The 12862-nt window shown below is 38.1% G+C and overlaps 1 protein-coding gene across 5 annotated transcripts in view; it reads left to right on the forward strand.

The window, feature by feature from the left end:
* The window catches only part of LOC145672898 (aldehyde dehydrogenase, dimeric NADP-preferring-like), a 448381-nt gene extending 446251 nt beyond the window's left edge, over nt 1-2130 (forward strand). For all 5 annotated transcript variants that reach the window (XR_014128699.1, XM_081742094.1, XM_081742097.1 and 2 more), the window contains one exon: nt 1861-2130. Coding sequence is in view for 4 of the 5 variants with exons in the window: in XM_081742094.1 (XP_081598220.1) it covers nt 1861-1896 (36 nt within the window). In the remaining variant the exon portion in view is untranslated. The remainder of the gene's footprint in view (nt 1-1860) is intronic.
* The last annotated feature ends 10732 nt before the right edge of the window (nt 2131-12862 follow it).

Below are 12862 nucleotides of genomic sequence, written 5' to 3' on the forward strand. Positions count from 1 at the left end.
TGAGCTTCCGGCCAACTGCACCATTGCACTTGCCGATGTTTATGTAATGCAGTCGCCGTCCTGAGCAAAAAAGCAACGCAAAGTATAATTAACGATAAATAGAACTTGTTCTATGTTTAAGGGTGCCGATCCTGGGGGGCCGGGCAGGCCCGCTGCCCCAATGCTCGTGTGGACCCCTATGCACTTTTATGAATATGTATTTTTATTGTTATATTTATACCTAGGTAGTTATATGTATTTTTTTTATGAATATACAATATTTGTCATAATTTGAATTCAATTTGTCTTAAAATTTTCACATATGCCTTCTTAGACCTTTATCTGCAACCGAACACACATCTGAATGCCCTCCCCCCAAAGTTACAGAGGAATCGACGCCCTTGTCTATGTTAAAACACTCTAGACTGAAAGTATGGTTAGCGTGCAGTAAAAATATTGTTCAGAAGAAGTCACCATGAGCGTTGAGACACTCATACTGCTGTGTCACTAACTTAACAAATGCCATCCATGTAAAATTTGGACGGCTGACTACCAAACCAATCACGCACAGCGTCCTGAATCTCAGCGTCAGACTGAAATCTCTGACATTTCAATGCCTTCTTTACTGGACAAAAATGTGAGAGTCATAAGGTGAAAGGTCGGGGTTATAGGGCGGGTGTCGGAGCATTTCCCACTTGAATCGTTGAAACAAATCCCGCACTTGGTTTGCAACGTGTGGACGCGCGTTTTCATGCAACATAATGACTCCAGCGGTCAATAAACCAGGCCATTTGTTTTTGATAGCTCTCCGTAACTGTGTCAAGGTCTGACAGTAGCATGCGGCGTTGATGGAGTGTTCTGGTTCCTTGAAGTCGAGCAATAATGGTCCAGGGCAATCAAAGAACACAGACACCATAAGTTTCCCCGCAGACGGTTGTGTCTTGAACTTTTTGGGACGTGGAGATGAGGGGTGTTTCCCGTACTGGAAGACTTTGAACTCAGTTCAAAATGATGGCACCAAGTTTCATCCTCAGCAACAATGCGCTGCAAGAAGTCGTTACTTTCCATATTGTAACGTGACAAATGTTCAATGGTGCAACTCATACGCTCCAACTTTCGATCTTCCGTCAACACCCTGGAGATCCACTGCCCGCACACTTTATGATACCCCAGATCTTTCACAACTTTCTGCGCAGTACCATAAGTCATGTTTAACCCGTTCACTATGGATTGAATACTAATGTGTCTATCTGCAGCTATAGCCACCTTTATCTTTTCACGCGTGTCTTCTGTGGTAACAATATGGGCTTGACCAAGACGGGGATAATCAGTGGTTTGTTCATGCCCCTTCTGAAACATTCTGGCCCAGTCCACCACTGTTGTTACGAGTATGGAGACGCATGCATCACCATACACGTCTTTTACACGCCGGAACACTTCAGCTAGTTGACAACCTTGGGCACTCAGAAACTGGATGACGGATTGAGGATCTTGAACGCCATCTTTCACTTGTTATACCTGCAAAACGGAAACACGTATCAACAACATTCCTACACCCAACACACAGGAACTTTAGCCATTACACACTATTAAACAAACAATATCCCCCTACACACTAAACCAATAATACATGGAACGAATGGGTTTCAGTTGATCACCCCTTATATTTGTATGTAAGATCACAAATAATAAAACTTATTTCACAATTTTGAACGCTGGATGGACGCCGAAAATTCTGGAAGCACCGGCCAGGAATCGACCCGGGACCACACGGACATGAATCCAATATTCTAACCACTACACTACGTTTATCCCATTAAATCAATAACTAATGGCACGGTTTATTTATTTATTTATTTATTTATTTATTTTCTCTTGTAGTTCAGTGGAGTTCATCTTCCAGCATATTACTGTTGATCTTTGTGTTTCGTGTGGGATCCCAGCTCGTCAACTATATGCATGTAAGATGGAGCAACATGAATAGCCTAAAAACGTTGATGTCATGAAAAAATTGACGCAATCAAACTTGGACTAACGACCAACTGTTATTGGTAGATGTCATAATTCAACTTAAAAAAAAGAAAACTAGTTTGTTACAATATGAATGACTGTTAAAAATGACATGATGATTATTATTGTTAATAAATAAAAGCCCATGTAATTTGACACATTGTATTCGAACACTTTCATTATACCCATTTTTACGTAGTATTTGTAGTTGGCCGTCTATACGTTGAAGAATATGTTTTCTCACCGAATATTCAGTATATTTTTATACAGTGTGTTTCAAAAGAACACCGACAACGTTTGGGACAAGATAAGACAAAAAGTATAGTCCAACTTGGGTGCACAAATGCTTCCTTTCGGAGTTATAGGCTTCCGAAAACAGGAAAAAATGAACTTCAAAGTTCCATAACTCGAAAACAATGGAACCTACCGTAGTCGGGTCAAGACTTCACTTAGGAACTAGTATGTGAGCTATCCAAAAAAAAAAAAAAAATCAGAATCCTGCTGTACTCACGCAAAAATTTCTATAGAGGTAGTTGGTGAGTACTTCAAATTATATGTCCGTAGCCAAACTCCCAATATAAAAATTGTAGCGGAAGTACCACAAGATTCTGAAACAGATATTTGAATAGGACACATACTAGTTTCTAAGTGAAGTCTTGACTTGACTACGGTAGGTCCCATAGTATTGGAGCTATGGTCCTTTAAAGTTAATTTCGGCAGCCTGTAACTCCGAAATGACGGATTTCTGCACCGAGGTTGATCTATTCTTTTTGTTTTATTTTGGTGCCTTCCAAACGTTATCAGTGTTGTTTTGAAACACCCTGTATAAACACATAAATACTCGATCTCAGAAAGGGGCCGCGGTGGCTCAGTGGTAGAGCGTTCACCTCTGGTGCTAGGGGTCCTGGGTTCGATCCCAGCCCCCGCCATGTGAACTTTGTGGTGGACAAACACCGTGTGCGTGGGTTTTCTCGGGGTTCTCCCCTTTCCTCCCACTTTCTTCATTCCACTATTTCATTCATTATTCATCACCGTCTCCTTTAGCCTAACCGGCATAACCGTTGGACGTAAAACTCAAAAATTTCATTTTATTTTTTGTTTCGATCTCAGAGAACGCTTAGGACAGCCTAATGATCTTATAAGAAACATTAACTCAGTGGTTCCAGCCGACTTTGCAAAAATTTGGCAGGTAGCTACTACGAAATAAACGAATACTTTTTATCTGCAAAAAAAAAAAAAAAAAAGGTTCTTTAGGCCGAAAGCCCCTATCGAAAAACTTGTTGCTCGAAGTGAAAAGCGCAAGCAAATGAAGTTGCATACAGATAAGTAAAAAAGGAAGACTTCATGGTTATAAGACTTAGACACTACGGAAGTTAGAGAATAAATATTTAGAGGGCTTCGAAATGTGGTGTTGAAGGAAGATGAAGAAGATAAAATGGACAGAAAGAGTAACAAACGAAGACGTTTTAAAACGAATAGGAGAGAAGAGGACACTTTTAGACACCATCCTTCGTAGAAACGCCAATTGGATTAGACAGATCTTGCGAAGAAATTGTCTTCTTCATACCACAATAGAAGGAAAGATGGAAGGAAAGCGAGGAATAGGAAGAAGAAGAACACAACTGATTGATGATTTGAAGAATAGAAGAGAATATTGGGAGTTAAAAGAGGAAGCGGAAAATGAGAGACATAGAAGGAACATTTCCAGGTCCAAACTGAAAATTAAGAAAAAAAGAAACACCCTTATTCGTCGCAGTACCCGCCAAAAGCTGAATACTTAATAATAATAATAATAATAATAATAATAATAATAATAATAATCTATATATATAAAAGAGAACGTACAAATCCTTTGTTAGCTCATCACGCTAATACGGCTGAACCAATTTCTTTCATTTTTGGGGGGTTATTAAGATTTGGACCCTAGATGGTTTTTATCATATCACTTTAATTTTCAATTACCAGTGTCTTGAGATAATTGACCATTCAAGTGTCCATAACGTACAAATCCTTTGTTAGTTCATCATAGCTAAAAATAAACGTATTTATATGCAACCCACATGACCGTGTCACTCGGCGGGTTAACATAAATGACAGGCGATATAATGTTAACATTTACTCCAATCTTCTATGGTTTTTATCATATCACTTGAAAGCGAAAAAGTAAAAATTATCTAAGTAACAAAGTTTATTGCGTTCCGGGGTGACCCCAGCGAAGCGGGGTGAACGCTGCTAGTAATAAGATAAAGGGAATACATGTTTCAAATTTTCCGTCAAAAAACCTTTGGGTAGAGCAGAGGCACCTCCAAACATATTACCACGAAATATCAAAATAGTTAATGAAGGTTGTTCAAAAGTCCTAAAGTATATGTGGGATTGTAACGAACCTGCATTGAGATACTAATTAAAGTAAGTGAATCTGGTCTGTTGTTCTTCTTTAGTTTCTGCAGAAAACTGGATCTTCGGGGTAAAAGCCCCACCCAAAATTTAGAAAATCGACGCCAGTTAGACATAAACAAATAATCCGAAGCGAACGAAATTGCAAATAGATATATGAGACGTAGGATAAATAAGGGAACATGTGTTTTGCATTTTCTTTGAAAAAAAGCAGTGTTTTTATCGCAGAAACAAAACTTGCGCTTATCTCTATAGACAACTAGCGGTTGTACAGTCCGCAGCAAAAAACCTGCAACATGAGCATGTAAGTTTATTGTGAAACTACGCCTAACAGCCCAGAGAATCAACATAACGTCTAAGTGGCACGAATCACGCCAGGAGAAACCTTGGCGTCCTTCACTCCACACTTATTTTGGAGCAAAAGACTTCGTCATTTTATAATAAACTTACATGCTCATGTTGCAAGTTTTTTGCTGCGGGCTGTACAGTGTTTCCTTAAAAACATTTCTTTCGGTTGACCCGAAATTTTCCCCTTTTCTTTCCAAATTTTCCCTATTTTGCTGTGTGTTCAATTCCTATGACAGAAGTTACGTGACAAAATAATTTTATCAATATTAAATGAAATGCCAACCTCATTTGTTTTATTTATTTCCCTTTCGGTTCTACTGTATGTACTTTTTCATTTTCTTTTTTTACAAAAAATACACAAAATACCCCCAAATAATAATGGGTGCAAATTATGATACTTTAAACACACACACACACACTATTGCCATTGTGGGGCCGCGGTGGCTCAGTGGTAGAGCGTTCACCTCTGGTGCATGGGGTTCCGGGTTCAAACCCTGCTGCCGCCAAGTGAACTTTGTGGTGGACAAACATCGTGTGCATGGGTTTTCTCGGGGTTCTCCCGTTTCCTCCCACTTTCTTCATTCCACCATTTCATTCATTTCTCATAATCACCGTCTCCTTTAGCCTAACCGGCATAACCGTAGGACGTAAAACTTAAAGATTTCATTTCATTTTTTTTGCCATTGTATTGGTTTCTTTCTGGAAAACAAAGAAATAGTCTATTTAAGCATTTATATTCGTCAATCAGTCAATCTCAGCCCGATTGACGAATATAAATCCCAGCTCACGCCGTGTGGACTTTGTGGTGGACAAACACTGTGCTCGTGGGTTTTCTCGGGGTTCTCCAGTTTCCTCCCAATTTATTCATTCCACAATTTCATTCATTTCTCATAATCACCGTCTCCTTTAGCCTAACCGCATTAACCGTGGGACGTAAAACTTAAGATTTCATTTCATTGTTTTTCAGTTAGTCTCAAGGTGAGAATTTCCCTGGATTTTTACGTTTTATCGAAAAATTCCCTTCTTTCTTTTTTGCTAACTACAAATTTTTTCTAGATTATGGAAATTTCCATCTAACTACGAACACTTTACGCCGAACGATTCGATTGGTCCTTAAAAATAAACGTAGACAATTTATAGTATGTGAATTCCTTTATCTACGTATTCTCAGGCTAGCTACGTCTACAATATAATAATAAATAGAATAATACCGTATGAAAACAATATGTGCCCACTGAATGCTAAGTGAGACCCCTCTCCCCGGAACATTTTTTTTTCTGAAAAAAACACTGGTCCTATTTTTCTGGAAACTACACAGTAATGGCTAAATTTGTGAGAATGGATTTTATACAACGCAGTCAAGTTCCCAATATTAAAGACAAATAAAGACAAGACAATAAAATTATAAAAATTACGAAAAATTATTCCTAAATATTTAAGGCTTAACCTCTTCGGACGCCAAGTGTCGTATATGACACACAAAATTAACACTATTTGTCTTGATAGAGCGACAACATGACATATACGACACACATAGTTTGCTTCTCTTCCTTGTCGCTCGAGTATTCACTGCATTTGATGGAAGATTGACAATTGAGAAACGCCTTCCGTTGGTCCTAGGTAGTGTTTTTGAAGGGAAGAAAATATTGCAGAAACGTAACTATTCTACTTCTCGCTCTTTAACGTGTTATTTTTTATTAATGCCTATTGATTTACTTATTGAAGCTAGGGATGCGCACGAGACGAGTCGAGACAGGACTTCTTGACAAAATTCGAGTCAAAACACGGCTCTTCCAATAGAAAAATATACATTTTTCAAGTCAAGACATCACTTTTACAGCACATTTTCGAGACGAGACAGCCACAAATCTTGTCTCGTGCGTATCCCTAGTTGAAGCCCTGGGGATACATAAGGGGCTGATTAGTTTGCTCTTCTATTGTGTGGGAAAGAAGGGAGACCTTTTGTTTTATCGTGTATCGTATGCGACACTATGACATCAATCGTAATAAAAGATGATTATCTATAATCTAGAGATATCTCATGTTTTCAATCTCTTTACTTGGGATTTAAGAACATGTGACCGTGTTTTAGGTATCGGATATTGTTGTATTGCATAGATGTATTAAGTGCGTAATATACATAGGCGTACGTAAGGGGAGGCAAGGAGGACAGACTATTACCAGAACATCGTTTCTCACCTTTTATTGGTACAGTTCCAATGTGCCTTATATGACACACATGATTGTCACTACTATATGTAAAAAAAAAAAATACTTATATTGTAATTTCTCTTACTCTTTGCATGTATGGAACGAAAGCATTACAAAAATATAAAATTTACAAGAAAAACCATTTTGATCTAATAGTGAAACTGGTTAAACATTGGCTTCAAATTGTTATTTTGGGGCCGGGTATGTTCTATTTAAACTAGATTTTATTAAAATAATCACTCCAGATTGTAATACGTCCATAAAATAAAATGGATGAAAGAGAAAAGTGTATTAAATGTCAATTCAAAACTCATTCGAATACTACTCAATCCTAGCTTTACTTCATTCATAATACATCTGCTATAATTTTCTCCCATTATAATGCTTGTTACTTTTCATTTATAAGGAGAGGGCAGTGGCTCAGTGGTGCTTGGAGTCCCTGGTTTGATCCCAGCTCGCGCCGTGTGGACTTTGTGGTGGACAAACACCGTGCTCGTGGGTTCTCCCGTTTCCTCCCACTTTCTTCATTCCACCATTTCATTCATTACTCACCATCACCGTCTCCTTTAGCCTAACCGTCATAACCGTGGGACGTAAAACTCAAAGATTTCATTTCCTTTTTGTTTTCATTTATGACTCACAGTAATGACACAGTTAAAGAATTACACATGAGGTTTACGAGGAGAAGACTCGTGAAATGAAATGAAATCTTATCTCAGGTAGGTTAAAGGAGACGGTGATGATAAGAAATGAAGGAAAATGGCGGAATGAATAAAGTGGGAGAATACGGGAGAACGCCCAGAAAAACCCACGCACACAGTTTTTGTCCACCACAAAACTCACTTCGAGCGAGCTGGGATTGAACCAAGGGATACATGCATCAAACGTGAACGCTCTACCACTGAGCAGAAGAAACTCATATGTATTATAGGAGAAAAAGTCAAAGACTTTCCCGGACTTTTTTCTAGCTCTCTATTACCAAAATATAAGCACACAGTTACTTAATCGCTTTCAAAGTAGGCACTTTCGTAACAGGGCCGTGCGGTGAGGGGGCCCCGGGCGCCGAAGTAAGGGGGCGAAAAAATGGAGAGAAAAAGGGGCAAAAGAAAGGAGAAAAATACTTGGAATATATGTATGGGGGCGCGGTCGTATACTCTCGCCCCGGGCGCTGATTTTCCAGGCATGGCACTGCTTCGTAAGTCACAGACACTTGCTTCACCGCCCCTGCGATTCCTGAAAACACCGACTAAGGGTCTCTTTTGGTATCTTCCGAAGTTCAGCCATCTCGTTGGTTGTGATGTCTTCCTCAAGGAGGAAACCGGTACCGATGCCGTTTCCCTTAAACCATTGTCACCGTAAACTAACTTAAAAAACTATTAAAATAGATATCTGAAGCAGATTTATCCAATTTGTACAAAAAATTGTTGTTGGCGCGTTGTTCGAACTGCGACAATGAACCAACTGATCACCACATACCCTTCTGTTTAGATACACTACTCTTAAACTATTGTGCTGCCAAAATGTCTTGAGCCGTGGCAAAAATGCGAACTAAAGCTCACACCCTCACACACCCACGCGTTGAGCCAATAAGGGTTCAGCTGTTGCTAAGCGAGAGAAAGTGAGTGGAATTCCTTCAACCGATAGCAGCGCTTGCAACGGAAGACTAGGGATCAAGTCAATGTGGTGTATTTATAACTGTTATGGACTGTTCACAATAGCCATATTCATAATTAGGGAACCTAAGGAATGTAGTGTACAAGATTCATTCTGATTGCGTCACAAATGCCAAAACAACAACAACTTTGACTGGCCCTCGTACATACGCAGAACTGGATGTAGATGATTTAGTTTCTAATAGCCCCTCAGGGGCGGACTAAGGGCCGGGGCAACTGTCTGGGCGCTACAGTCTGAGGGGCGCCATAACGAGCCTCAAAAAGTATATAATTTTATAACATGTTTTCTACTGACATGTTTTCGTTTTATATTCTTGTAAAGTAGCGTCAATTACATCATTTTTCCCATTCCATAATGGAAAAAGAGTTTCATAGTACTAGGGAGGGGGGTGAATTGACAAATGGAGACATGACATGTAGAAGAAAGAGTGAAGGGGGCTGGTATTGTTTATAGCCTGCCATATTCTTTGTGAACTTTTCCCAGGCAATGAATGTAATTGAATTTTATATATGGTGCAGTCACGAAAGAAAGTATTCTTCAGTTGACAAAATTTCTTTTCCTAACATCTGAACAACAAATTAACCTATTAGAGCACAGATTTTGGCAAGTTATCAAGTTATAACTATTCTAAGGATAACAACAAAAAATCTAAATAAATTCTCTTGTTATCGAGTTATTGGCAAATGAAAATGTGTCAACTGTCAAATACTTTCTTTCCCGTGTGTGCTCTTTTAAAGTGGTAGTGGAGGGGGAGCAGTATACACAACACTTACTTCTGATTTCTTAGAAACGACATCGCCGCATCAAACTGCCGGTCTTTGTTGAAAGTAGTGTCTAAGAGAGGTTATTATTTCGTTATGTACAGTTCTTGCCAAATCATTCATTTCGACAGTACTTGTGAAATCGGATATACCACTCTGCAACATAGCAGGAGGTTAGAAGCGGCATTACATTCAGCGACTACCTTTGAATCTTTCCTCCTGCCAGCACATGTTGTTTTCGTTCTTTCTAATAACAATGACCAATTAACTAAAAGTCTCTCCCCTTCGGTGTGAATGGTTCAGGGTTCGTGTCCTGGTGGGGACACTCGGTCGAAAAAGTGAACAAGCTCTTTCAGGCCAGCAATGCTGAATGAGAGTATCCTGGGTTTTCCTCGTTCACACCAGGCAAATGTATAACATATGGGTTCCAGGCCGCTTCCTTCCCTTTTCCCGGTTGGCTGCTCGGCGAGGGACGTCATCCCTCAAACGTGACGAGCTAAATGGACATAGATGCCGAAAGATCAGAAATCTAAATCCTAAATCCCAATAAACTAAAACTTAGTAATCTTATCAGTTGATGAACCAGAACCACCAACACTACGAAAGGGCCAGTAAGCCCACGCTATTCAAATATACCGGATGTGTGATGTGATGTTGTTCCGTTACAGAATATTGCTAAACCAGGGTTTAATTTTTAAAATGTCAGTGGAAAAAGAAAACATTCGGGATCTTATAACCAAAAAAAAAAAAAAAGAAAGAAAAGAAAAGAAAAGAAAAAGAAAAAAGAAAGAAAGAAAACAGCATAAAATCCACGACGAAGAAAAACAAGTAGCAGCTTTAAAGAAGTTTATTAAGCATACCAGTGCTTCAAGTATGTCCGCAGGATTACTAACAGTTTTAGAAGAAAAGTGTGTTGACACGGAAATTTCAACGAAGTCACCTGGAACATCAGCGATTAAGTTAAATATTTTACTGCTATTTAAAACAAGCATATCAGAAATTAGTTTCCAAATTACGTATTTCCTATATTCTATCGTTACTAATAGGTCCAGATCCAGACGGTTTTGCATGTGATACCTTTACCATAAATCACCTATCTGCTTTTGGTACGCCGCTATTTACAGAACCCGCAAAAAATGCTGAATCTATCTACAGTTCCACATCGAAAGCAAATAGATGAGTTGTGATAACGGTATCACATGCAAAATCTTATTGTCTAGTTCACTACGTTTTTGCTTTTCGAATACTTTTATTTGTTTTGAAAATATTATAGAAAAACTAAAATTAGCGGTAGATTAATTTCGCTGTAGTGAAGACCCTTAATTAAGCACGTAGCGAAGGACGAAACCAGAAATGACAAAAGTAAGGAAGGACGAAACAAAAAGAAACAACAAGAAGAAAAATCCGCTTTAAAAATAAAAAGCTACAACAAAATTTTGGTTACTCTTTCTCATAAGGAGCTTTATGTCAAGGAAACCTGGGAAAAGGGAGGGATAAAGTTAAAAATGGATTCCGTAGCATTCCGAATTCCTTCTGGCTCCATGCTAATCCTATGGACTACAAATGACGATCGATAAACCGGTTCTATCAGATAGACTCTCAGGTAAAACATAAGAAATGTCCACAACCACAAATAATATGAACCTGGCAACATAGATTCAAGTTAGACTTCTTAGAAGAAAATTTCAATTTCACGGCAACACTAATCCATTTTATAGGATATCTTTTCTGACGAAAAAGATCTCGTTGCTATCCTTGATGGCATTAAACGAAGGTAAGGAAAAGAAGGCAAGAAGAACTGAGTTCGAATGACCTCAGAAGATCATATAAAGAAGAAGAAGGATAAGAAAGGAGACTTTTTTTATATTCTTTCACTCGAGTTTTCTTCATAGTTTATTAAAATACTTACTAACGTATTCTTATTTTATTGTCCTAGCAAACGAACAAAATATTTTAAAATACAATATTTATGTTTCCAGTAAAATAGTTTAGATTGATGGAGCCCCTGGTATGATAACCACAATATTACGTGTCAGGACCCCTTCCCCCATTACGAAATCCTGGCTACGTGCCTGAACGCTTGAATACTCGACCTCAGAGGACGCTTATGCATACCTAATGATCTTATAAGGAACATCAACTTAGCGATCCAAGCCAATTTTTGCAAACATTTGACAGTTAGATTCAAAACATGGAATAAACGAATGGAATAAACATGGAACTTGGACTATGTAATTTCTTTCTTTAATTTTCTGCGTAAGATTGGTTCTTGGGGCGGAAAGCCCCCATCAAAAAATTTATTACTCGACGCCAAAAGCGCAGGATAAACTAGACCGAAGCGAATTAAATTGCGTACACTTATACTTGAAGTAAAATAATGTAAAACATGTTTAATATTATCCTTCAGAAAACATTTTGGTGGAGCAGAAGCTCCTCCAAACTTATTACTTTAATGTCAAAATCAGTAATGACATTTAGATATAGAAGATAACTACTTCGAACTTGACTGAAGTGTGCTTTTGTGCACAGCAAAACGACTACATTAGTGCTAACAGGTTGCGTCAACGAACCGCAAAGTTTGGGATTATCGACAAAATAGTTATAATGATGATTTCCAAGATTTCCATTTTAAACGTTACTGCATGTACAATACACTCCGATATTTGAAAATCAGTGTTGCCAACAACCTCTGAAGAAAATAGGCTAGATGGCCTTCAGAAATGTCTTTTGAAGCAAAAAATGGGTAAATTTTGAACTGCTAACCTATAACTCACATTGTAGATGTTAACCCTCTTTTGGTGTAGGATTATAACTCAATTATAGTAAAATTTGAAATGTTGAATTTTATTCGGTGAAGACTAACAAAGCAACATACATGACTTAAATTACAATAAAATCCATCAACAACTCATCTCATTTGTGAAAGTCAACAGTCATATTATCAGTTGAATTGAAATAAGTCATCATCGATGACCGCACCTAGCCAAGGCGCTGGAATTGGATGCACCATCGTTGGATTGGTATTGGTTGTGTTTGTCTAGACTGCCATTGTCCCAATCAATTTTCAGTACTACTACTTTCGGCAGGTCATATTCCTTACAAACACTTCTTTCTTCTCCGTACACCCACATGAATCATCATGACTTTATAGAGAGTTTTCAAGCTAATTAGATATTCTATTTGTTTCCCTTAATAAACAAAAAACAATCTCTGTGGCTTGAAGAACCGAACAGTTTACTTAATTTGTATTAGAAAATTTTCATTCTTGCAATGAAATGGCTAAATTAAAATAATTAAAAGGTAGCAAATGTGGCCGTTACAGGAGAGGCTAAAATTCTTTCTGAATCGAAAAGTATTGTTAATTGTGGTAACTCTGTGTATGGGGAGAGAAGAATGAAAAACAAATGCTTCTTGTGTAATAAAACACCCTCTGTATACAGAAATCAATTAATATATAATATTTAATAACAAATAGGATAATT

The sequence above is a fragment of the Thermobia domestica genome, chromosome 16 (assembly GCF_964235325.1).
Source record: "Thermobia domestica chromosome 16, izTheDome1.hap1.1, whole genome shotgun sequence".
Lineage (NCBI taxonomy): Eukaryota > Metazoa > Arthropoda > Insecta > Zygentoma > Lepismatidae > Thermobia > Thermobia domestica.